The sequence below is a fragment of the Heptranchias perlo genome, chromosome 5, assembly GCF_035084215.1.
Source record: "Heptranchias perlo isolate sHepPer1 chromosome 5, sHepPer1.hap1, whole genome shotgun sequence".
NCBI lineage: Eukaryota > Metazoa > Chordata > Chondrichthyes > Hexanchiformes > Hexanchidae > Heptranchias > Heptranchias perlo.
Genome location: NC_090329.1, coordinates 56,913,323 through 56,940,392, shown reverse-complemented (window position 1 = coordinate 56,940,392; position 27,070 = coordinate 56,913,323). Strand labels below are relative to the sequence as shown.

Here is a 27,070-nt window from a genome sequence, read left to right as displayed (position 1 = left end):
TTTCCACTACCCAGCGGAAGCTACCTTGTTTTATTGTAAACAATTTTACAACACCAAGTTATAGTCCAACGATTTTATTTTTAATCCCACAAGCTTTCGGGGGCTTTCCCCTTCCTCAGGCAGTGTGGAAAAGTGTCTTTTCCACACTGCCTGAGGAAGGGGAAAGCCCCCGAAAGCTTGTGGGATTAAAAATAAAATCGTTGGACTATAACTTGGTGTTGTAAAATTGTTTACAATTGTTAACCCCAGTCCATCACCGGCATCTCCACATCTTGTTTTATTGTAGATAATTTACTGAAGATAATGGCTGGTTTGTGATGCAGTCATCTGGTAGTGTTTTTTTTTGCTTGGGTTGGTCTGGAGCATTCGCCACCATTAAATTTGATGAAGTAGCTCCAGTTTACCTACATTAGAGCCATCTAGGAGTGAAAGTAGAGATCTAAACTGGCAACTCTCCACAAGGCCAAAAATATGCAACCAATCAAGGCTGTTTTCTAATGAGTGATGCATAATGCTTGTTTTTAAAAGAGATGAATGGTTACTTTTGTACAGAAAGTGCTCCATTAGTTTATTGTGCATTACACAGACTAGAGAAATATAAGATTATTTTTATACACAATCTCAATATCTTGTGTTGTTAGTACATTATTTGCTGTATTGCAATTTTACATTTTTCAGGAAAGTTGCTGTTTTGGGTGCTGGTCTAATGGGAGCTGGTATTGCACAGGTCACGATAGACAAAGGCATTTTAACTATCTTAAAGGACACTACATTGGAGGGCCTTGAAAAGGGTCAACAACAAATCTATAAAGGGTATGTAAACAATTGAGTATGACCTTTTATTTTGTGCTTTTACTGAATGTCTTCTATATGCAGTTCCTCAAGATAGTGCATGTTAATAAACTAGCTTAGCTATATTTGTGTTATACAGATTTAAATGATCAGTTTACTATAATGGAATGCTATATTGTTAGATGCTTCTCGTATTCTACTTATGCAATCTGCAAGAACTATTTTCTGTAATTCTGTTTGTAACACTGATTTGTTGAATTATTTGGAACCACAGAATATTTTTAACGTTATTTTGAATAACGAGTGTGTTCATGCATTTAGTGGTGCAGAAATGCGGCAATCCTCAAAAGACTGATGTAGCATGGTTTTTAATCATTGTACGCTCTGATGCTTATGGTTTTACTATAATAATGGCAGTCTCTTTGGAATTCTAACAGACTGAATGACAAGGTAAAGAAGAAGACTTTAACATCATTTGAGCGCGATAGAATCCAGTCAAACCTGATTGGTCAGTTAGACTACGAAGGATTTGAAAAGGCAGACATGGTGATTGAAGCAGTATTTGAAGATATGAAAATCAAACACAGTGTCCTGAAGGAAGTTGAAGCTGTAAGTTTAAAAAAATCATAGCATATTAAATCAAATCTTGTAAATTGCACAATTATATAGAGTGGTTAAGTAAGTATTTTCTAGAATTGGGCTCTGCCATTTAAATTTTGACCCAATTAGGGTGGAGTTTAAATCTCTCTGCTCTGCAAAAACCAGGCGGAACAGGAGTTAAAAGTGGTACTTTTTGCTGCTTAGATACCCCTCCACGGCTGTTTTAACTCTGACTCAGGCCGACACTTCATAAATATATGCAAATTGGGGACCTATCGCGCAGAAAGGACCCTGAGACAATTTTAATAGCCAATGCATCTGCCATGGATGCTGTGACCAGTAAAACTGCCAGAGCAGAAGCAGAGCCCCCAAAAAGTAATTATTAAACATATCTCTGTGTGGCCAGGAGGAGCAGGAGTGCTTCTCCAGCCCCAGAAGGAATGTTTAGGCCTCTGCTGGCCTGGGCTTACCCCTCCCTTCCCACCTGCAAAACCCTCTGTGGGGGAGCAGCTGCTTTTTTACACCTGTTTCGGCTGTTAAAATCGACTGGGCCTCCCACGGCAACCAAGTTTGACGCCTCTTCCCTGCTTTCCACTTGGGAGTTAAAATCCCTGCTTTTTTGTTGAGTGTGTAATCATCTTCTAGTAATTTAACTTTATTAAAACTCATGTTGAGAAGTAGACTTGTACAAATAGAGTTACGGAATCTCTTTTAAACTGCTGTCTACAATGCATCTTGCTCATCTGTTGAACATTGACTTGCTCTCTGAAGTTGCCTTGTATTCTCAATATGCTTGCCTATAAACACTTAATCAAATTTAGATGAACATGATTGTATATCATGTATTTTTTTTGAATACCAGTTTTTTGTAGATTATTGATGTCTTAAGTTTTTATAAAAATTATGCAGTACTGTAATATATATTTTTGTTCTGACAGGTTGTAGCTCCTCATTGTATATTTGCTAGTAACACATCAGCTCTTCCAATTTCTGAAATTGCTGCTGTCAGTAAGAGACCAGAGAAGGTAAGTTGTGAATCAGCAAATATTAGTAAACAACACAAACATTTAAATTCAAGACACCAAAAATTGCAAAATATAACTGTAAATTTGAAGATTATGGATTCCCTTTTCACATAAATGGGAATTTAGCAGTGTTTGAGACTAGCTTTATGATAAATTAGCCCATTAAACATTTGAAATCCTGTGGAGTGGTTTTTGAGCAATTGCCTTTGTCATTTTTTTTAAACTAAAAGTATAGTTTTTGGGAGAAAGTTAAACTGCAAATGAAGAGGAGCAAAGCTGTAAGTTCACGGTTTCTGAAAGTGAAACGTGCTGAATTAAAACTTAATTGTACACCTTTAAAGTGTTGGCAAAGCAGCATGTGCATTAGGATTGAATTGTCAATTATATTCTGACGAGATTTATAAGAACAGAATAAAATCCTGAACAAGAAAGCTTATCAAAACTGCTCCATCCGAAGCCCACGGTGATTATTCTATCACTGACTTCACACCTTTTGAGTTTTAGCGTTGACACCAAGTTCCTTTTGCAAACTCACCTTGAGGGGGAAGAACAGGCAGTTCTGGTATCTAGAATGATAGAATGGTTACAGCACAGAAGGAGGCCTTTTGGCCCATTGAGCCCATGCCAGCTCTTTGTAAGAACAATCCAGTTAGTCCCATTCCCCTGCTCTTTCCCCGTAGCCCTGCAAATTTTTTCCCTTTTAGGTATTTATCCAATTCCTTTTCGAAAGCCACAGTTGAATCCGCTTCCACCACCATTTCAGGCAGTGCATTCCAGATCATAACTACTCTCTGCGTTTTTAAAAAAAAAAGATTTTCCTCATGTCGCCTTTGGTTCTTTTGCCAATCACCTTAAATCTGTATCCTCTGGTTCTCGACCCTTCAGCCAATAGGAATAGTTTCTCTTTATTTACTTTATCTAAATCCTTCATGATTTTGAACACGTCTATCAAATTTCCTCTTAACCTTTTCTGCTCTAACGTCCTTCTATCTCTAACCATCATCTTCCTCAACAGAAATTGATCCAGCTCCTTTTAAAAGGTGGCTTGTGAATGTTGTACTTTTCGTTTGGTCCTCATCCATATCTTTTGTTATTTTGAACACCCGTATCATGACTGCCTTCAATATTTCTCCAGCCAAAATAAGTTTAATCACTTGAGCCTTTCTTCAAAGCTTAGTCCCCTACGGCAAACACAGCTTTTTCATTTTGGAAGTAGGGTGACCTAAAGTGCATAGCATACTCCAGAAATGGCCTCACTATCGATCTTTACAATCAGAGTTACTTATTCTGATTTGTAGTCCAGTGCCCTTCAGATACACCCAAGTACCTGATTTGACTTAGTTGCCTTTCACTGACCACATGCTTTCAGTGATAACTCCCAAATCCTTTTCCTTTTCAGCATCTACCAGTGGAGCTTTTCATATTATACTCATTTACTGTTGCCTACATTGAAGTTACAACACAGAAATTGCTCATTTGGCTCAATTAGTCTCCACCTCACAAAAAATCTGACAGATTTTAACTAATATACTATAAGTTCCCGTGGTCTCCTCGTCCTCCTACACAATCTTACCCTCAGTTACTTGACTTTGTATCCATTCTGTCGCCTTTTGACACGAGTCCCCTTCAGGACTAGTCAAAAACGACACTAAATCTGTTACACATAATTTCTCAAACTTCTTAACTTGGGCTCTCTCAACATCAATTGATACTTCTGATACTAAAGTGTTAATGAACCGTCACTATACTACTGGTAGTTCGCAATGTCCTACACTTCCCGAAGGTTCCCTCCCTTAACTGACTAGGTGATATCAGTCCACGTCAGTGCTAGTGCACTTACACCAATTATGCCAATGGCGATTGTGTCAGTCTCCTGGCTGGCTTGCCAATTTGTGTGAAAGCTACATTTCCTTATACTTACTCTTATTTTTGAATGTTGGAACTACATTTGCCAAACCTCTGATACTTCTCCAATATTTATGGACCTCTGGAAAAATATCAACCAATGGTACAATTATTGTATTTTAGGGTTAATGAGTCCTTCAGGTTTAATGTTAAGAGCTGCTGAATATTTCCCCTCTATATTCTGATGTCTAGGTAATTGGAATGCACTATTTCTCACCTGTGGACAGGATGCAGTTACTGGAAATCGTCACCACAGATAAAACCTCCAAAGACACAACTGCGGCTGCTGTAGCAGTTGGTCTTAAACAGGGAAAAGTCATCATTGTAGTAAAGGTAATTTACCCATAACCTTTTTATATTTCACCTGTGCTACATTTGTAACATCAGCTTTCATGACCTTAAACTGTACAGTAATCTTATTCTCAAATGTGTAGAGTATAAAATTATGCCATATATGTGAATAAATCTGTCAATTTGGACTTTATTAGGACAATTTAGTCCCAAAAGGCTCTTTCTATTTAAATGCATCACAAGTATTGGTAATTGTTACTTGGAATGTACCACCAATAGTCATCTTTCCTTACCCCAATGTACCACTGCTTTCCTGGTTTAATATTGCAACACTGTGTCTTGACCGATTTCATGTTTTTTTAAAAGTTATACTCCATTTTGAAAATAAGACAACCTATTATTCCTTAGTCTTGTTTCTTCCCTGTTCCATTATTATGGATAGAGAACTCATTTGGAGATTTACCTTTTCCCCATGGGTTTCATTTTCCTCACTCTGGTTTTGTTCTGCTCAACCATCAAACTATTGCACTTTTTTCTGGTATTCATCTACCATCACTCTTAATTTTAATAGGTGGGTAGCATTTTAAATGTTAGGCTTTAATAAGTTCTGTTCATGATAGTTAAGCAATCACTATGCTTCAGCTTTGTATACAGCTAAGTGAAGCAGTAGTTGTTAGGTAGGGGAGGGAGAGAAGCTGGATTTGTAAGGTTAGGTAAAAAATTATGTACCCTATCCTGTAAACTCCCATGGAGAAAGTAAATTTCACTTTTCTCCATGTTTGGTCTTTTGCTAATACCATGCAAATGTTTTGTGAATTGGCTAACTGCTAGTAAAGTAAAGATGTAAAACTCCACAATCTCAGTTTCATAGAAACATGGACAATAGGAGGAAGAGTAGGCCATTTGGTCCTTCGGGCCTGTTCCGCCATTCAAAATGATCATGGCTGATCATCTAACTCAGTACCCTGTTCCCGCTCTTTCCCCATATCCCTTGATCCCTTTAGCATTAAGAAATATATCTATCTCCTTCTTGAATACATCTAATGACTTGGCCTCCACTGCCTTCTGTGGTAGAGAATTCCACAAGTTCACCACCCTCTGAGTGAAGAAATTTCTCCTCATCTCGGTTCGAAATGGCATACCCCATATCCTGAGACTGTGACCCCTGGTTATGGATTCCCCAGCCATCGGGAACATCCTCCCTGCATCTCGTCTGTCTCATCCTGTTAGAATTTTATATGTTTCGATGAGATCACATCTCATTCTTCTAAACTCGAGTGAATATAGGCCTAGTTGACCCAATCTCTCCTCATTCGTCAGTCCTGCCATCCCAGGAATCAGTCTGGTAAATCTTTGTTGCACTCTCTCCATGGCAAGGACACAATTCCTCAGATAAGGAGACCAAAACTGCACATAATACTCCAGATGTGGTCCCACCAAGGCCCTGTATAACTGCAGTAAGACATCCCTGCTCCTGTACTCAAATCCTCTTGCAATGAAGGCCAACATACCATTCGCCTTCCTAACTGCTTGCTGCACCTGAATGCTCGCTTTCAGCGACTGGTGTACAAGGACACCCAGGCCTCGTTGCACCTCCCCTTTTCCCAATCTATCACCATTCAGACAATCTGCCTTTCTGTTTTTACAACCAAAGTGGATAACCTCACATTTATCCACGTTATACTGCATCTGCCATGTTCTTGCCCACTCACCCAACTTGTCTAAATCACATTGGAGCCTGTTTGCATCCTCCTTACAGCTCACATTCCACCCCAGCTTTGTTTCCATTGACATGATCCTTGCTGAAGGGTTAGGGTAACTTAGTAGTGATGGTTTTAGATCCAATAGGAATCTATAAAAATAACTACTGAATCTTAGAATATATTGAGTTGGAAACAGTTTAATCCATGTCCAAGATGTTGCAGTATTATGTTGTATTGCTAGTCATTCTTTAAGTACAAACAGAGCAGCATGAACCTTTAATGGCTTGTGCTTGTAGCTTGCAATATTAAACTATTTTCTGATGCGTAAATTTATAGTGATATTGAGCATAACTTTTGAGGAGTGCTATTATGGAGCTGATTTCTTTAAAAAAAATGTTACTAGGGCTTTGGATTAAAAAGATTTTTTTTGTAACTCAAAGTGTAGTTAGTACTGAACAGTTTTACTTTTACATTAATTATAAAATGCACTCCAAAAACCTAATGGAGAGGAGAAATTCCCTTAAATTACTAATCTGTAGTGAAGTTTGGTCTATTAATCTACTTTGGGGCTTGTCACTTAATCAATTCAAGCATGTCTAGAATCACAATCTGTGGTTCTGTCAACATATGGTTACCTGATAACTTTATGAAAAGCAAATGAGTATAATATAGTCAAAGGGAATTGGAAATTAAACTATTCTGAAACAATTCTCCAAGTAATCTGGGAAGGGGGTTGTAGTTTTGGTTACTTAAGGGTGAAATGTATGTATGTTTCACACCCTGACTCTTTCAACTTTGTAAAAACTGTGTAGTTTTTTGGACGAAATGAACTATATTATATTATTCTTTGTTGTGTAAACTTAAGGTAGCATTGTGTGAACTTAAAGTAGTTTGCAGAATGATCTGGATAATAGTTGCACTTTACTATATGTAGAAACATAGAAAGTAGGAGCAGGAGTAGGCCATTCAAGCCTGCTCTGCCATTCAATATGATGATGGTTGCTCCTCTATCTCAATACCATATTCCTGCTCTCTCCCCATACCCCTTAATGCCTTTTATGTCTAGAAATCTATCTAGCTCCTTCTTAAATATATTCAGTGACTTGGCCTCCACAGCCTTCTGTGGTAGAGAATTCCACAGGTTCACCACCCTCTGAGTGAAGAAATTTCTCCTCATCTCAGTCCTAAATGTCCTACCCCGTATCCTGAGACTGCGACCCCTCGTTCTGGACCCTTCAGCCAGGGGAAACATCCTCCCTGCATCCAGTCTGTCTAGCCCCGTCAGAATTTTATGTTTCAATGAGATCCCCTCTCATTCTTCTAAACTCGAGTGAATACAGGCCTAGTCAACCCAATCTCTCCCCATACGACAGTCCTGCCATCACAGGAATCAGTCTGGTGAACCTTTGCTGCACACCCTCTATGGCAAATATATCCTTTCTTAGGTAAGGGGTCCAAAACTGCATACAATACTCCAGGTGTAGTCTCACCAAGGCCCTGTATAACTGCAGTATGACATCCTTGCTCCTGTACTCGAATCCTCTTGCAATGAAGGCCAACATACCATTTGCATTCCTAACTGCTTGCTGCACCTGCATGTTTGCTTTCTGTGACTGGTGTACAAGGACACCCAGGTCCCTTTGTACATCAACATTCCCCAATCTATCACCATTTAAATAATACTCTGCCTTTCTGTTTTTCCTTCTGAAGTGGATAACTTCACATTTATCCACATTATACTGCATCTGCCATGTATTTGCCCGCTCACTCAACTTGTCTAAATTGCCTTGAAGCCTCTTTGCATCCTCCTCACAACTCACAATCCCACCTAGTTTTGAGTCGTTAGCAAACTTGGAAATACTACAATTGGTTCCCTCATCCAAATCATTGATATATATTGTGAATAGTTGGGGCCCCCAGCACTGATCCCTGCGGTACCCCACTAGTCACTGCCTGCCACCCTGAAAAAGACCCATTTATTCCTGCTCTCTGTTTCCTGTCTGTTAACCAATTTTCAATCCATGCCAGTATATTACCCCCAATCCCATGTGCTTTAATTTTGCACACCAACCTCTTATGTGGGACTTTATCAAAGGCCTTCTGAAAATCCAAATAAACCACATCCACTGGTTCTCCCTTATCTATTCTACCAGTTACATCCTCAAAAAACGCCAGTGGGTTTGTCAAAAATGATTTCCCTTTCATAAATCCATGTTGACTTTATCTAATCCCATTGATATTTTCTAAGTGTCCTGTTATCACATCCTTTATAATAGACACTAGCATTTTCCCGACTATTGACGTTAGGCTAACCGGTCCATAGTTTCCTGTTTTCTCTCTCCCTTTTTTAAATAGTGGGGTTACGTTTGCCACCCTCCAATCTGCAGGAACTGTTCCATAATCTATAGAATTTTGGAAGATGACAACTAATGCATCCACTATTTCCATGGCTACCTCTTTTAGTACTCTGGGATGCAGATTATCAGGTCCTGGGGATTTATCGGCTTTCTCTAGCACTTTTTTTTACTAATACTAATTTCCTTTAATTCCTCCTTCTCACTGGTCCCTTGGTTCCTTAGCATTTCTGGGAAGTTATTTGTGTCCTCTTCCATGAAGACAGAACCAAAGTATTTGTTTAATTGCTCTGCCATTTCCTTGTCTCCCATTATAAATTCTCCCATTTCTGACTGTAAAGGACCTACATTTGTCTTTACTAATCTTTTTCTTTACTAATATTTTTCTTTTTATATACTTGTAAAAGCTTTTATTGTCTACTTTCATGTTCCTTGCAAGTTTACTCTCATACTCTATTTTGCCCCTCTTAAACAATCTCTTGGTCCTTTTTTGCTGAATTCTAAACTGCTCCCAATCCTCAGGCTTGCTACTTTTTCTGGCAACTTTATATGTCTCCTCTTTGGGTCTAATACCAGCCTTAATTTCTTTTGTTAGCCATGGTTGGGCCGCATTTCCTTTTGTGTTATTGGAACAGAAAGGAATGTATAATTGTTGCAATTCATGCATTCGTTCCTTCAATGTTAGCCATTGCCTATCCACCGTCATGCCTTTTAATGAAGCTTCCCAATCTATCGTAGCCAACTCGCTCCTCATACCTTCATAGTTTCCTTTGTTTAGATTTAGGACCCTAGTTTCGGATTGGACTACTTCACTTTCCATCTTAATGAAGAATTCTATAATGTTATGGTCACTCTTCCCTAGAGGACCCCGCACAACAAGATTATTAATTAACCCCTTCTCATTGCACAATACCCAATCTAGGATAGCCTGTTCCCTGGTTGGCTCCTCAATGTACTGGTCTAAAAAACCATCTCGTACACACTCCAGGAATTCATCCTCCACAGTATTATTGCTAATTTGGTTTGGCCAGTCGATATGCAGATTAATGTCACCCATGATTACTGTAGTACTCTTGTTACGTGCTTCTATAATTTCCTGTTTGATCCCCCTACATTACCACTACTGTTTGGAGGCCTATCGACAACTCCCACCAGAGTTTTCTGCCCCTTGGTGCTTCTTAACTCCACTCAGACTGATTCTCCATCTTGATTTTCAGATCCTTTCTCACTATTGCTCTGATTTCATCCTTTACTAACAACGCCACCCCACCTCCTTTTCCTTTTTGCCTGTCCTTCCTAAATATCGATTACCCTTGGATATTCAGCTCCCAGCCTTGGTCACTCTGCGACCATGTCTCTATAATTGCTATTATATCATATCCGTTTACATCTATTTGCGCTGTTAATTCGTCTACCTTATTACGACTGCTTTGTGCATTCAGATACAGTGCCTTTTGATTTGTCTTTGTAACATTTTTAGACATCTTAACAATTTTTTATACAATGGGCCCTATTTGTCTTATTACCGTTTTTTCTTACCAGGATACTATTTGTTAAGAACATAAGAAATTGGAGCAGGAGTAGGCCAATCGGCCCCTCGAGCCTGCTCCGCCATTCAATAAGATCATGGCTGATCTGATCCCAACCACAAATCTAAAGAACACAAGAAGTCGGAGCAGGACCCGGCCACATAGCCCCTGGGCCCTCTCCGCCACCCACAGGGCATTGACCGATCCGAACTCAGCTTCATGTCCAATTTCCTGCCCGCTCCCCATAACCCCTAATTCCCTTTACTTCTAGGAAACTGTCTATTTCTGTTTTAAATTTATCTAATGATGTAGCTTCCACAGCTTCCTGGGGCAGCAAATTCCACAGACCTACCACCCTCTGAGTGAAGAAGTTTCTCCTCATCTCAGTTTTGAAAGAGCAGCCCCTTATTCTAAGATTATGCCCCCTAGTTCTAGTTTCACCCATCTTTGGGAACATCCTTACTGCATCCACCCGATCAAGACCCTTCACAATCTTATATGTTTCAATAAGATCGCCTCTCATTCTTCTGAACTCCAATGAGTAGAGTCCCAATCTACTCAACCTCTCCTCATATGTCCGCCCCCTCATCCCCGGGATTAACCGAGTGAACCTTCTTTGTACTGCCTCGAGAGCAAGTATGTCTTTTCTTAAGTATGGAGACCAAAACTGTATGCAGTATTCCAGGTGCGGTCTCACCAATACCTTATATAACTGCAGCAATACCTCCTTGTTTTTATATTCTATCCCCCTAGCAATAAAAGCCAACATTCCGTTGGCTTTCTTGATCACCTGCTGCACCTGCATACCAACTTTTTGATTTTCTTGCACTAGGACCCCCAGATCCCTTTGTACTGCAGTACTTTCCAGTCTCTCGCCATTAAGAAAATAACTTGCTCTCTGATTTTTCCTGCCAAAGTGCATAACCTCACATTTTCCAATATTATATTGCATCTGCCAAATCTCCGCCCACTCACCCAGCCTGTCTATATCCCCTTGCAGGTTTTTTATGTCCTCCTCACTCTCTACTTTCCCTCCCATCTTTGTATCATCTGCAAATTTTGATATGTTGCACTCGGTCCCCTCCTCCAAATCGTTAATATAGATTGTAAAGAGTTGGGGACCCAGCACCGACCCCTGTGGAACACCACTGGTTACTGGTTGCCAGTCCGAAAATGAACCATTTATCCCAACTCTCTGCTTCCTGTTCGATAACCAATCCTCCACCCATGCCAGAATATTACCCCCAATCCCGTGATTTTTTATCTTAAGTAATAATCTTTTATGTGGCACCTTGTCGAATGCCTTCTGGAAGTCTAAATACACTATGTCCACTAGTTCCCCTTTATCCACCCTATACGTTATATCCTCGAAGAACTCAAGCAAATTTGTCAGACATGACTTCCCCTTCATAAAGCCATGCTGACTTTGTCCTATTAAATTATGCTTATCTAAATGTTCCGTTACTGTCTCCTTAATAATAGACTCCAAAATTTTACCCACCACAGATGTTAAGCTAACTGGCCTATAATTTCCAGCCTTCTCCCTACTACCCTTTTTAAATAACGGTGTTACATTAGCAGTTTTCCAATCTGCCGGGACCTCTCCTGAGTCCAGGGAATTTGTTTGTACGCTCTCTCCCTTCCTGACACAATCTGGTTCTCCTTACCCCAATCACTTTCCTGCATTGCTTCTTTGTCTTTTCTCTTTAGCATTCTAGATTTCTCTCCACCAGGGCCCTCCCACCTCCCCACCCCCCAATTTAGTTTAAATCCCCATCTACCTCCCCAGTTATTTGATTCACTATAACTCTAGTCCCAGCATGGTTCAGGTGTAGTCCGTCCCAACGGAACAGCGCTCTCTTTCCCCAGTACTGGTGCCAGTGTCCCACGAATCGAAATCTGCTTCTCCCACACCAATCTTTGAGCCACACATTCATCTCCCTGATCCTATTGACCCTATGCCAATTTGCTCGTGGCTCAGTTAACTTAACTTTTGTTGTTCTGCTTTTTAATTTAGTCCCTAGCTGCTCAAACTCTCTCAGCAGAACCTTTTTCTTAGTCCTATCTATGTCAGTGGTACCTACGTGGACCACGACAACTGGATCCTCCCCCTCCCACTCCAAGTTCTTCTCGGAGGAGATGTCCTTAACCCTGGCACCGTGTAGGCAACATAGCCTTCTGGACTCATGCTCCTGGCTGTAAGTGGGCAATGTGTTGCATTCCATGTGTGTTTCTGTTGTAATGTTAATGGTCTTGGATGATTATACCCCTACATGTTTACATTACACAATGAACTACACTTGAACTGCTAATGTACTATGTGCAGTGGTGTGTCAACATGAATACCATGCCTTTTGGTCTGTCAATAAATGTAGCGGTTGTGTAGTCACCTTTGGCACATTAATAGTTTATGCGCTAGGGTGGAAGGTGCTTTTGTTTGCCTTCTAATTCAGTTCAGCAATACTTCATTTGTATTTTTGTCCCCTTACACTACATGGCTATTCTCTGTCAAAAATGGTAGTTGTGTGTGACGTTCCCAGGCTTCACTGAACAACAGTCTGTTTGAGGTGCAAATGTTGCTTGGATTGGCTAGTCAAGCTGCATGTTTTTTAAAAGAACACTATTCAGCTAGCCATGAATGCTATTATTAAAGACTGCTGTTTGCTTTAAGTTGACAACAACCTTTGGACCCAGCCATGACTGCATCAATAATGGCTCAAAATGTCAGATCACGTTATTTTATCTTTGGACATCTTGGGGACAGGCATTAGCTGTCTTTTTTTGCAGGTGTCCTTATTTTCAAAATGGTCATTGTATGTACTCTAAAAATTTTCAGTAGAATGAGGAGTTCTTTATCCAGCATCCATAGCGGCCGAGAAACCGCTCTATCCCTGGGATGGATCCGTGCAAGCATTCAATCCCAGAGGTAGAGTGATTCCTGTGCCGCTTTGGATGCTGGGTAAAGAGCTCCTGATTCCACAAAAGCCGTTTCTTTCACAAAACCTGCTGCCACCTTGCGCTGACCTGCGTGTCCTGTGTTTTAAGTTGTTAAAGGGCTTGGTGCATTGAAGGCTGGCCGTAGTTCGTAATTTGCAAAGCTCTTTATACACAAAGATTTACTTTGAAATGCAGTCATTGTTGTTATTTAGGTGAACATAATTTTTATGTGCCCAGTCAGGTTACTCAAACAGCAAGAAGATCAATGATCAATTAATTTTTTTTGGTAGTGGTGGTTGAGGGAACAATTAGACAGGACATGAGGAGAACTTCTTGCTCCTTTTGGTATAGTATGCTTGGATCTTCAACAAAATGCAGTGTCAACAGACAGATTGGCCTGAGTTTAATATCTCATCTGAAGAATCTGTTTTGGTTAGATGCTGGATAAAGAATTTAGTTCAAGAATATGTTCTTGTATGTGGGGGGAAAAAAGCTGTTTGATTCTGAAACACTTTGATTGAAAGGTTGACTTTTGTATTTTCTTTAGGATCGCCCTGGTTTCTATACCACAAGATGTCTTGCACCTACATTAGCAGAAGCACTCAGAGTCTTGCAGGTTTGTTTAGATTGTATTAAGTTGAATTAAATATGTTGTTCTCCATAAATAAAGCTTTTCCCAACATTTTCATTGAAAAACAGTTTAGTATTTATGTACCTCTGCTCTAGCTTTTCTAAACTCACATACGTTTTGTAGAAGTCTGCATTTCATTTGTGTATTGTAAATGTTACACCCTTGTTCAAAAAAGAGTGCAAGGATAAACCCAGCAACTACAAGCCAGTCGGTTTAACTTTGGTGGTGGGGAAACTTTTTTAGAAACAATAATCCGGGATGGAATTAGCAGTCACTTGGACAAGTGTGGATTGATTAGGGAAAGCAGCACGGATTTGTTGAAGGCAAATCGTGTTTAACTAACTTGATATCGTTTTTTGATGAGATAACAGAGAGGGTAGATGAGGGCAATGCAGTTGATGTGATGTATATGGACTTTCAAAAGGCGTTTGATAAAGTGCCGCGTAATAAGCTTGTCATCAAGATTGAAGCCCGTGGAATAAAAGGGGCAGTAGCAGCATGGATACTGAATTGCTAAGTAACAGGAAAGAGAGAGTAGTGGTGAACGGCTGTTTTTTGGACTGAAGGGAGGTGTACAGTAGTGTTCCCCAGGGGCCGGTACTAGGACCCCACTGCTTTTCTTGATATATATTAATGACTTGGACTTGGATGTACATGGCACAATTTGCAGATGACACAAAACTTGGTAGTGTAGTGAACAGTGAGGAGAATAGTGATAGACTTCAAGAGACTATTAGACAGGCTGGTGGCATGGGCGGACATGTGGCAGATGAAATTTAACACGCAAAAATGCAGAGTGATACATTTCGGTAGGAAGGATGAGGAGAGGCAATATAATCTAAAGGGCACAATTCTAAAAGGGGTACAGGAACAGAGAGATCTGGGGGTATATGTACACAAATCATTGAAGGTGGCAGGGCAAGTTGAGAAAACGGTTAAAAAAGCGGACGGGCTCCTGGGCTTTATAAACAGAGGCATAGAGTACAAAAGCAAGGAAGTTATGATGAACCTTTTTTAAAACACTGGTTTGGCCACAACTGGAGTATTGTGTCCAGTTCTGGGCACTGCACTTTAGGAAAGATATGAAGGCCTTCGAGAGGGTGCAGAAGAGATTTACTGGAATGATTCCAGGGATGAGGAACTAGTTACTAGTTTTTACCCAGGTTCATATTCCTTAGGATTAGTAGTATATGATCTACTACGAGTTGCACTGCTGCGCCATTAACTTCACGAAAACGGCATCTCACTGTCTTCCTCACCATTTGAAATGTATTGAATGGCATGACGTTCCTGTATTTGCGTAGTAAATACGAGCTAAGCTCGTCACAGAAAGTTAAGTCTTGTCATTTCAAGTCTTAACAATGTGACAAGTGTTACTTACTGCCAATCAACCTCTCTAGCTCTGAAAATTAACTATTACAAGTGTGGAGTCTCATGCCTTCAAGTTTTAATTGTTGGAGATTTTAAAAATGTAAAGTTTTACATTTAACATTTTTTATAACTATTCCTTTGTCTTTTTTTTCTCTCTCAATCCAATCTTTCTTTCCCTCTTTTTTATTTCTCTTTCTGTATCTGATTTGACATTGAATTCACCCAATCTAATTTACACTTCCTTCTCAGTCCTTGTGCTGTTTATTTCATAATACTTCAATCTGATTGGTTAAGGATGATACACAGTTGCTTTCCCCATTTTCCTTGCTGCACAGTTATCAGCTCGCCGGCATTGTTAGATGCCCTGCTACAGCAAAATCTGGGCCGTTGTATGCACTAAAATGATATTTCCACTTACAAAATCTTGCAAGGATTTTAGTGTTACGGTTGTGAGGGAAATAGGTTTTTGTTTATTGGAATGTGTATTTAAGGTACTAATGACTTGCATTTCCAGGAACATGGTGACCCAAAGAAACTGGATTCAGTTACAACTGGCTTTGGATTTCCTGTGGGCATTGCCACGCTGATTGATGAAGTTGGTGTTGATGTAGCAGCGCATGTCGCAGAGGATCTGGGGAAAGCCTTTGGCGCTCGAATGTCAGGTGGAAGTATTGATGTATTAAAAGCTATGGTTGCAAAGGGATTTTTGGGTAAGTAAAATCAGCTGTTATATGACATAACTGTGGACATAACATAGTAATATGATTCTTCATCCTCCATACTAATGAATAAGATGTTGTCAAAATGGGTGAAGTCCCTTTAAGAATCATTATCTCACACTAGCTATATGATTTCTGCTATCACCTATCTGTCGCAGTTCTAGAATTTCCATTCAATGTTCTCATTTTGAACTGTTCTGTTTCACACCAGGAATAAATTCAGCCTAATATTTATCAGCTGATTCCTTCATAATCCATTAGCTTGTTTTTTTCCAGTTTTCTTGACTGTTGCTTTTGTAGCTGTTTCAATATTGCTGGTCCTATTTTTAGAAAACAGCCTGTTATGTGTATTAAATTCCTCAGGCAAAACATGTCAATTTGTGTTATTTCAACCGAAGTCACACCCAGCCTCACACCTGAATTGGTTGATACCATCAAGTGAATTTAAGATTTGCACATTCAGCCCTGAGACTGTCTAGTACAACCCTTTGTAGTAGAGAAATTCCTGTGATCCTTAAATTGTCTTCATTGTTCAGTTTGCCACGGTGGTCTGCTCCAAGCTATCCAAGAAAATGTATTGCAGAGTGATACTGGAAGAAAGTGTAATGTTGCTCCATCCTCCACCTTTTTATAAAGGTTGGGTCACTGTAGTTGAATACCTTTTTTCTCGTGATTTACATGATGTTCTAGTGTCTCAATAGCTACTTGTGGTGAAGCATCCCATGATCCCATAGCCTTCCGTTCAAAAACTTTCCTTCTCCCTTCCCCCTAGGTTCTTCCAGTGAGAAGCCGTGGTCTCCATCACCTTGTTTCCCATTATCCCAACAGTGGAAACAATTTTTAACTGTTTATCCACGATAAAGTCCCCAGGCTTCATTCATCCCTTCACTGACTGCTCCTCTCTCGGCGCTGCTCCTGGCTCTGCAGGAAATTCTGGGCACCGCACCCACTCCGTTCCCCAGTCTCCCTCTCCATCCCCGATCCCCATTCCCCCGTGGACTTGTTCTCTTTTTGTGAAGAGTAGATTGTGAAGTGACCTACTGGAAGTTCTCAAGATTATGAAGGGATTGACAAAGTTGATTTAGGCAAATTATTCACCATGGCAAATGATTCAAATACCAAGGAACCCATTTTAAAAATTAATAAAATAGATGTGATAGACTTCTGAAATAAGGCTATTGAAACAATTAGATGCTACAGTAACGATAGTGAGTGTTAAAGGTCTCTAGAAACAAAGTAATCAAAAAGTAATCAAGTTTAGTTTTAATTCTTTCCATTTCAGGCCGTAAGACAGGAAAAGGATACTTCCTTTATCAGGCAGGTGTGAAAGGCAAAAATTTGAATCCAGGAGCCAAGGAAATTTTAGACCGCTTTAAGCTGCCTGTCAACCCTGGGGTGTAAGTAAAATTATAAAGTATTTTGTAAATCCTTCAAATGCAGTATGCTAACTGGAGGATCAATTTCATCTATGCTCACTCAATTCCATGGTTCACTTGGATACCCAACAAATGGTTGCCAGTAAATAGTCCAGTTTTAAAAAAATTGAAAGCTTGCAGTGGAAAAGCACCTTTCATGTCCTCAGAATGTCCCAACAACCTTTTATAGACAATGAATTACTTTTGAAGTGTTGTCACTTGGTCATAATTAGACCAGTACACTGGCCTGCTCTGCCACAGATTGGGAGATCAAAGTTTAAAGAAAGAAAGGGCTTGTATTTATATCGTGCCTTTTATGACCTCAGGACTTCCCAAAACTCTTCAGCCAATAAGAACATAAGAAATAGGAGCAGGAGTAGGCCATGTAGCCCCTCGAGCCTGCTCCGCCATTCAGTAAGATCACGGCTGATCTTCAACCTCAAATCCACTTTCCCCCATATCCCTTGATTCACTTAGCGTCCAAAAATCTATCGATCTCAGTCTTGAATATACTCAACAACTGAGCATCCACAACCCAACAGGGTAGAGAATTCCAAAGATCCACCACTCTCTGAGTGAAAAAATTTCTCCTCATCTCAGTCTTAAATCGCCCACCCCTTATCCTGAGACTATGCCCCCTAGTTCTAGACACTCCAGCTAGGGGAAACAGCCTGTCTGCATCTATCCTGTCAAGCCCTCTAAGAACTTTATATGTTTCAATGAGATCACCTCTCATTCTTCAAACTCGTGAGGCCCATTCTACTCAATCTCTCCTCATAGGACAACCCTCTCATCCCAGGAATCAATCTTTTTTTTATTCGTTCACGGGATGTGGGCGTCGCTGGCAAGGCCAGCATTTATTGCCCATCCCTAATTGCCCTTGAGAAGGTGGTGGTGAGCCGCCTTCTTGAACCGCTGCAGTCGGTGTGGTGACCGTTCTCCCACAGTGCTGTTAGGAAGGGAGTTCCAGGATTTTGACCCAGCGACAATGAAGGAACGGCGATATATTTCCAAGTCGGGATGGTGTGTGACTTGGAGGGGAACGTGCAGGTGGTGTTGTTCCCATGCGCCTGCTGCCCTTGTCCTTCTAGGTGGTAGAGGTCGTGGGTTTGGGAGGTGCTGTCGAAGAAGCCTTGGCGAGTTGCTGCAGTGCATCCTGTGGATGGTACACACTGCAGCCACAGTGCGCCGGTGGTGAAGGGAGTGAATGTTTAGGGTGGTGGATGGGGTGCCAATCAAGCGGGCTGCTTTATCTTGGATGGTGTCGAGCTTCTTGAGTGTTGTTGGAGCTGCACTCATCCAGGCAAGTGGAGAGTATTCCATCACACTCCTGACTTGTGCCTTGTAGATGGTGGAAAGGCTTTGGGGAGTCAGGAGGTGAGTCACTCGCCGCAGAATACCCAGCCTCTGACCTGCTCTCGTAGCCACAGTATTTATATGGCTGGTCCAGTTAAGTTTCTGGTCAATGGTGACCCCCAGGATGTTGATGGTGGGGGATTCGGCGATGGTAATGCCATTGAATGTCAAGGGGAGGTGGTTAGACTCTCTCTTGTTGGAGATGGTCATTGCCTGGCACTTATCTGGCGCGAATGTTACTTGCCACTTATCAGCCCAAGCCTGGATGTTGTCCAGGTCTTGCTGCATGCGGGCTCGGACTGCTTCATTATCTGAGGGGTTGCGAATGGAACTGAACACTGTGCAGTCATCAGCGAACATCCCCATTTCTGACCTTATGATGGAGGGAAGGTCATTGATGAAGCAGCTGAAGATGGTTGGGCCTAGGACACTGCCCTGAGGAACTCCTGCAGCAATGCCCTGGGGCTGAGATGCTTGGCCTCCAACAACCACTACCATCTTCCTTTGTGCCAGGTATGACTCCAGCCACTGGAGAGTTTTCCCCCTGATTCCCATTGACTTCAATTTTACTAGGGCTCCTTGGTGCCACACTCGGTCAAATGCTGCCTTGATGTCAAGGGCAGTCACTCTCACCTCACCTCTGGAATTCAGCTCTTTTGTCCATGTTTGGACCAAGGCTGTAATGAGGTCTGGAGCCGAGTGGTCTTGGCGGAACCCAAACTGAGCATCGGTGAGCAGGTTATTGGTGAGTAAGTGCCGCTTGATAGCACTGTCGACGACACCTTCCATCACTTTGCTGATGATTGAGAGTAGACTGATGGGGCGGTAATTGGACGGATTGGATTTGTCCTGCTTTTTGTGGACAGGACATACCTGGGCAATTTTCCACATTTTCGGGTGGATGCCAGTGTTGTAGCTGTACTGGAACAGCTTGGCTAGAGGCGCAGCTAGTTCTGGAGCACAAGTCTTCAGCACTACAGCTGGGATGTTGTCGGGGCCCATAGCCTTTGCTGTATCCAGTGCACTCAGCCGTTTCTTGATATCACGTGGAGTGAATCGAATTGGCCGAAGACTGGCTTCCGTGATGGTGGGGATATCGGGAGGAGGCTGAGATGGATTATCCACTCGGCACTTCTGGCTGAAGATGGTTGCAAACGCTTCAGCCTTGTCTTTTGCACTCACGTGCTGGACTCCGCCATCATTGAGAATGGGGATGTTTGCAGAGCCTCCTCTTCCCGTTAGTTGTTTAATTGTCCACCACCATTCACGACTGGATGTGGCAGGACTGCAGAGCTTTGATCTTGCGACCATTTGTTACACCGCCTCTAAGGCAAGTATAACTTTCCTTAGGTAAGGAGACCAAAACTGTGCACAGTACTCCAGGTGTAGTCTCACCTGGAGTACTGTACAGTTGCAGCAAGACTTCCTTATTCTTGTACTCCAACCCCCTTGCAATAAAGGCCAACATGCCATTTGTCTTCCTAATTGCTTGCTGTACCTGCAAGTTAACTTTGTGTTTCGTCGACAAGGACACCCAACTCCCTCTAAACGCCAATATTTAATAGTTTCTCACCATTTTAAAAAATATTTTGTTCCTCTATTCTTCCTACCAAAGTGAATAATCTCACTCTTCCTCACATTATACTCCATCTGCCACCTTCTTGCCTACTCACTTAACCCTTTGCAGACTCTCTGTCCTCCTCACGGCTTACTTTCCCACCTAGCTTTGTATTGTCAGCAAACTTGGTCCCTTCATCTAAGTCATTAATATAGATTGTAAACAGCTGCGGCCCAAGCACTGATCTTGCGGCACCCCACTAGTTACAGCCTACCAACCTGAAAATGACTCATTTATTCCTACTCTCTGTTTTCTGTCAGTTAACCAATCCTCAATCCATGCTAATATATTACCCCCAACCTATTTAATAGATTTATTACCCCCGACCTATTTAATAGGTTTATTTAAATGCAACTGGCTGTAAATGCTCATTGGTTTCATGTTCTTTGGATTTTTAAATCAGTTGTAACCAAATGCGTGCTGTACTAGGTTTCTACTGCTCTGGTCTTATTGCAAACTACTTGGAAGTGCTCATGCATGCTGGTTGAGTTTTTATATAGTTCATATGGTCTGTAGACTAGTGTCCTGTATTTCTTGTGTGCAGCAACTGCAATTTGTCAAAATATGCACCGCTGCCAAATGTGTCAAACATAGTTGTTGGACTTGTGATGGCATTTGCATCTAAGTGCTAACTTTGCGCTCACAGCATTTATCTATTAAAAAAAACTGAAGAAAAATGTAATCTCTGCAGTGCCTTATCTCAAATACAGTTAATTACTTTGAAGTGCAGTGAGTATTGTGTACTCAAACTTGGCAGTCATCGTGGGCACCTCAACATCTCACAAGCAACTAGATAAATAATTAGTTAATCTGTTTCTGGTGCTATTCTTGTTAAACCCCTTGTGGGTGGGTAAACAAGCAGGTAGCTGCCATACTGTTTTTCTATCTCTTGGTGAATTTGCCTATGTACAAATGGAGCAGTTTCACTTAACAATGCTTCTAAATGTGCAGGCACTGATGCTAAGCTTTATACTTTGTGTGTGTGTGTATTTATGGAGAATAGGTAAGAGTGGGGACATAGAAATATATTCATCATGATTTGTATATGTTCAGTTTATAAATACATATGAATCCCATATTCAAGTTTGTAAAGAATAAATAAAGTGCACTGATGATCTGCATTGGTCATGTAAAAAAAAATTATCTGGAATTTTTGGACAAATTATTTGAAGCACTCTATTCTGCGCTAACACTGTCCTGTTGCAGTTGAGAATTTACTGACTAGTTTTCTCCCTTTCCAGTTCATCAGATGAAGATATTCAGTTGCGGTTGGTGTCAAGATTTGTGAACGAGGCAGTAATGTGTCTTCAAGAAGGAATATTAAGCAGCCCAGTTGAGGGAGATATTGGTGCTGTTTTTGGCCTAGGGTTCCCACCATGCCTTGGAGGTAAAGCAATTGCTAAATTTGAAAAGACCCACTATTCTGTATGAACTACTAAGTATTTTGTATCTTTAGGATTTGTGTTTTTCTAGAACAGTGAAAGTTTACTTTTTTTTAAATGGCTGCTAAATATAGCCTATGTAGAGCATTTTATGTAAAGTGAGTTGTATATTTACTCTATTTTGCTAGAAATGTCCATGGAATTTTGTCTGAAGAATGCATTTTTTAAAAGCAAAATTTAATATTACTGGATTCCATTTCTACAGAATTGCCAATTCATATTGAACTTTTATAACAAAATTGAACTCAATTCTTTGGTGCTGTTTTTTCTGTTGCAAGCAAAGTTTTTTTTTGTTTGCTTTACTTGGGTAATGATCAAAAGGTTTTTAGGTAGAGCTGTTAAAGTACCAAATACAAGAGACAAAATGTTTCTATTTGTTAGTGCCTTCCAATTGAAATTCAATAGCTGAACAAATGGAAGAGCTTTGTCTACAATGTCCAGTGTTCTAGGAAAGCAGACGGTCTGGTGGTAATGCCAAATTACGTCAAGGTAAATGGAGGGTTGGAGTGAGGAGAGAATCACAATGGGCAAAAGGGAAAATCTACAAAAATGAAGCTTAATTGGGCAAAGTGCACTTACTTTTCTGAATGTGCACTGGCACTGGATCCTCAACTGCCACTAATGCAATGTGCCTAATATTTTCTATCCATCCATTGGGCAGAGACATGGCAGTTGAAATTTAATGCAGAGATGTGTGAAGTGATGCATTTTGGAAGGAACAATGAGGAGAGGCAATATAAACTAAATGGTACAATTTTAAAGGGGGTTGCAGGATTAGGGAGTCCTGGGGGTTTACGTACACAAATCTTTGAAGATGACAGGACAGGTTGATAAAGCTGCTAAAAATGCATATGGGATCCTTGGCTTTATATAGAAGTGAAGAGTACAAAAGCAAGGAAGTTATGCTAAACCCTTATAAAACACTGGTTACGCCTTGGCTGGAGTATTGTGTCCAATACTGGACACCACACTTTAGGAAGGATGTGAAGGTCTTGGAGAGGGTGTAGAGGAGATTTGCTAGGGATGAGGGACTTCAGTTATGTGGAGAGACTAGAAAAGCTGGGATTGAGCTCAAAAGCAGAAAAGGTTAAGGGGAGATTTAATAGAGGTGTTCAAAATTATGAGAGCTTTTGATAGAGTACATAGGGAGAATTTCCAGTGGCAGAAAGGTCGGTAACCAGATGACACAGATTTAAGATATTTGGCAAAAGAACCGAGGGGAGATGAAGAGAATTCTTTTTACGCAGCGAGTTGTTATGATCTAGAATGCACTGCTTGAAAGGGTGGTGGAAGCAGATTCAATTGTATCTTGCAAAAGGGAATTGGATAAATACTTGAAAAGGGAAAAATTTGCAGAGCTATGGGGAAAGAGCAGGGGAATGGGACTAATTGGATAGCTCTTGCAAAGAGCCGGCACAGGCACGATGGGCTGAATGACCTCCTTCTTTGCTGTATGTTTCGGGATGGAAAATGGCTGGTAGTACTCCTGAAAACCTCCAGTGCATATTTGGAAAATTACCCATTAGGTTTTTTTTAAAAAGCATTTCCATTATGTTGTTGACAAAGCAGTAAAGACTATGGCATTTCTAGGTTTGATCTCCAATCTATATTGAGTTACCTAAGGATTCCTGCTCCTGATGGCTATCCAGTAACCTTTGTTGAATGTGTTTGTATGTGGAATGGGTGAGGACAAGATTGAACGTGGCTGTGGTGGCCCTGTGGTTGAATAGGTTGCTGACACTGTGAACTCAAGTGAATCATAGTCACTTGGGTGAGGTACTGGATTAAACCTGGCACGTGTTGAACTGTACACTGCTAAGAGAAAATTGAATGTGAGGGTAGCAAAGGAAAAAAAATGCTTTTTGATTTGCTTTTGGGAAGAGGGGAAAGTATGTCCTCTAAACTGAAATTCTGTGGAAAGTTGTGTAACAGAACATAGGAAGAGGAGTAGGCCATTCAGCCCTTAGAGCCTGTTCTGCCATTCAACCAGATCATGTCTGATCTGTACCTCAAATCTATCAATCTCAATCTTGCAAGTTTCAATTAACCCAAAATCCACAGCCTTTTGGGGGGGAAAAGAGTTCCATTTTTCCACTACTATTTGTGTGAAAAAGTGCCTCCTGATTTCACTCCTGAATGACCTAGTTCTAATTTTAAGATTGTGTCCCTTTTGTTCTGGATCCCCCACCAGAGGAAATAGTTTCTCTGCATCTTCCCTATAGAATCATTTTGGCATTTTAAACATCTCCATTAGATCACCTTCTAAACTCAATAGAGTACATGATAAGTTTATGCAACCTGTCCTCATAATTTAACCTTTTAAGCTCTGGTATAATTCTGGTGAATCTGCACTGTACCCCATTAGATTGTTTGAATGTAGTGTAATAGAGTTGAATTAACATTAAAAATCTTCAATACTGGATGATAAATGTGTAGGTTTCCAATCCAGAGAGTACTCAACAAAATGCTGAAATTCTGAAGTGAGAGCAGGGCAAAATAACTGAATACTTGCTGTCCAAGTTAGTTTTGTGGATTTTTCTCCTGTGGGAAATTTTGTTTTCAACTGCTGGCATCAAATATTCTACTTTTATATGCAACAAGTATATTATAAAATTGATCCACTGGTGATTTTTATTTCAGGATTACTTAATGCATTTTGGTTCTTATGTTTATGTGCAGCAACTTAGACCTGTGCAAATTTTTTCATCTGTCTTCAAAATCACATTGGTAATTGAAGTTTAAAAAATTGTATGCAAGTACTGTTGGGACTGTATATTTTAGCTGATCGTGGTGTTTGTATTTAACTGGATGCTAAATTTTGAATGTACAGTCTGAATTATTGCTCTGTCCTAGTATTGCATTTGAATCGATCATGCAAACAAAATTGTCTACACTCCCACTTGAGTGGAATAAACGTAATCTCAGTGATATAAAAAAGTATTGTCACTACAAAATCCAAATATTTACAATGTATAAAATAGGAGTCAGTGTTGCAGTAATACACAAATAGTCAATAATTCATTTTTTTAAAATGTCATTATTCAGAATGAAATTAATTTTTAATGGATTTTCTTCCACTTTAGGGCCATTCAAATTTTTAGATTCCTATGGTGCAAGCACACTGGTTGACAAGATGAAGAAATATGAAAGTGTTTACAGCAGTGAGTTCACACCTTGCCAGATGTTAGTGGACTACGCTAAGGACACGAGCAAGAAATTCCATCACTAAGATGAAGCTTGTACCTAACTACGTAACAGAATTCAACTAATAAAAATGTACATAATTGCTGAATGTGACCATTTTCAAAAAGTTGAGATCACGTTTCTCTTGTATACATGAGGTAGTTTTTTTATCTGAAGTGTCTGAGTTCTTTAACATTAAATGATATACAGTTTGATTATACCCATTTGTAATGCTGGATATTTTAGTCAGTCAGCTTTGATTAGTGCCTTCAGCTGCAACTTAATTAGGCACCACTTCTGCATAATATACAATTTCAACACTGTTCAATTTTGCACTTATTATTTTTCTTGAAGATTTGTTTCCAGCATTTTTTTGTGGAGCCTGGTAAGTTCGTATCAAATGTGTCTACTCTCAAGGGTAGCAATAAGGCCATTCCAATGCAATGTTATGACACATTAAAAAATAAAATTATTGTGCTCTGTCCCTTATTTCATAACACTAGGCTGGCATGGTGTTTATCATGTTTTAAAGCAACTTTGTGGGTTGGCAACCTGGCACAGAAATCCGTTCCAAGGGGAGGAAAATCCTCTTAAGTTTTTTTACCAGACAATAAATGTTAAAATTTGGCAAATGAGTAAAATACCATTGAATTTAAAATCTAAACATTTGCTTTAAATGCAGCATTTTTATGACTCGATTAGGAAGAAACAGTTCTTGCAGCTCTGTTGTCCTGTGCGTTTCCAAAGCCATTGTGCAGCAGCTGGATTGTCAATCTTGAGATGACACATATATGGATCGAGCCTTATCCAACTCTGCTGATCAACTGAAGATACCCCAGACACCAGTTGGCTAGTATAACCACCATTTAATTGGCTTTTTATTGCTGTCTTAAAAATTAATACCAGCTGTAAAACTGAGTTTATGATTGGCCTAACAAGGAGCTTCCCTAACGGTTCAGTTATTAACACCACTACTTAGTGTGATACCAATCCATACGAACAAGGAGTGACCCCAGGCATGATCTTGTTTGGCACAGTTTAGCCTCTATGCCAGGAAAGGGGGAAAATAGCATTAGTCATGTTCCCACTCCTGTTTGCAATCCAGTGACCCTTGCTGGAAACTGTGTGTGGATATCAGGTCAGGTTGTGATGCTGCCATGTTTAAATAGCCTGTGGACACTGTCTAGGCTTACACATGAAGACTGGCCACTGAGAGGATTTTTTTTTGTAGGGTGGTCAATTGTATGCGATGTCCAAATAGGCATCAATTCCCTCAACTGAAACTTGAACAATAATGTAACACTGTTCTTTAATTGTAGTAGCATTGTGATTAAAAAGACTAGGTTAATTCCTGCCCTTTGGCTAGGTAGTCTAATAACACTGCATTTGAATCTTTTGGGGAATCATTTGCCCTCAATAGAATGCAACTGTGGTAATACCCCTGAACAGCCAAAATACATGTCAAAATGTCAAAAGTATGATGAATCATTTTATTGTAATTTTTCATCTAGTATTATGGAGAGGAATTATGGTTTTGATTAGTCAAACACATTGAAATTAGCATTGCAGCCATAGATTAAAGTATTGACATTTAACTCTTTTCAGATAGCTTAAACATCAAAAGAAAACAAGATGAGGATTCTGGCTAAAATAGATTTATTGCATTCAAAACAGTTTATCGTATTAACTAAGTAAATTAATTTGTTGCCACCAAAGATTTGTAACTGAACTACTATTACATTGAATACCTTTATTACAATGGCCAAAGTCCTGTTTAATAGTGTATAAATTGTGATACGTTCTTGAGATCTCTCAATTGAGTAAAAAGTTGGACCTTTACTTCTTGATAAATTATACATGTAATTGTTGCTAGTTGTAATTTTTCTGTTTGAATTGTTTTGTGTTAGTTGCACTTAACCTTTGACAGCAGCCTGAATCAAATTTTTCTTTACCATGTGCCAAAATTATATTCATTGCTTCAGACCATAATATCAAGCAGCCCAATATTGGCATTGTTTCATAGATGTGGTTTTGATAAAAGGTTTCCTGTAGCATTAACCCCAAAAAAGAAAAAAACTAATCTTAGAAATATTTGTCATGTCCGCTTACCAATGATATAAGTTCAATGTGTAACTTAAGTTAGCTAAAGTGCTAGTCAAAGATGGTCTAAACTCCTTCCAATGTTAAACTCAATCCCAG

The 27,070-nt window shown here is 40.1% G+C and overlaps 1 protein-coding gene across 1 annotated transcript in view; it reads left to right on the top strand.

The window, feature by feature from the left end:
- The window catches only part of LOC137321773 (trifunctional enzyme subunit alpha, mitochondrial-like), a 67,668-nt gene extending 42,324 nt beyond the window's left edge, over nucleotides 1-25,344 (top strand). Inside the window, exons 12-20 of the mRNA XM_067984433.1 lie at nucleotides 679-813; nucleotides 1,230-1,401; nucleotides 2,331-2,417; nucleotides 4,515-4,655; nucleotides 13,684-13,752; nucleotides 15,653-15,848; nucleotides 17,140-17,254; nucleotides 21,488-21,633; nucleotides 24,772-25,344. Coding sequence (XP_067840534.1) covers nucleotides 679-813; nucleotides 1,230-1,401; nucleotides 2,331-2,417; nucleotides 4,515-4,655; nucleotides 13,684-13,752; nucleotides 15,653-15,848; nucleotides 17,140-17,254; nucleotides 21,488-21,633; nucleotides 24,772-24,917 — 1,207 coding nt within the window. The 3' untranslated portion in view covers nucleotides 24,918-25,344. The remainder of the gene's footprint in view (nucleotides 1-678; nucleotides 814-1,229; nucleotides 1,402-2,330; nucleotides 2,418-4,514; nucleotides 4,656-13,683; nucleotides 13,753-15,652; nucleotides 15,849-17,139; nucleotides 17,255-21,487; nucleotides 21,634-24,771) is intronic.
- Nucleotides 25,345-27,070: the final 1,726 nt, after the last annotated feature.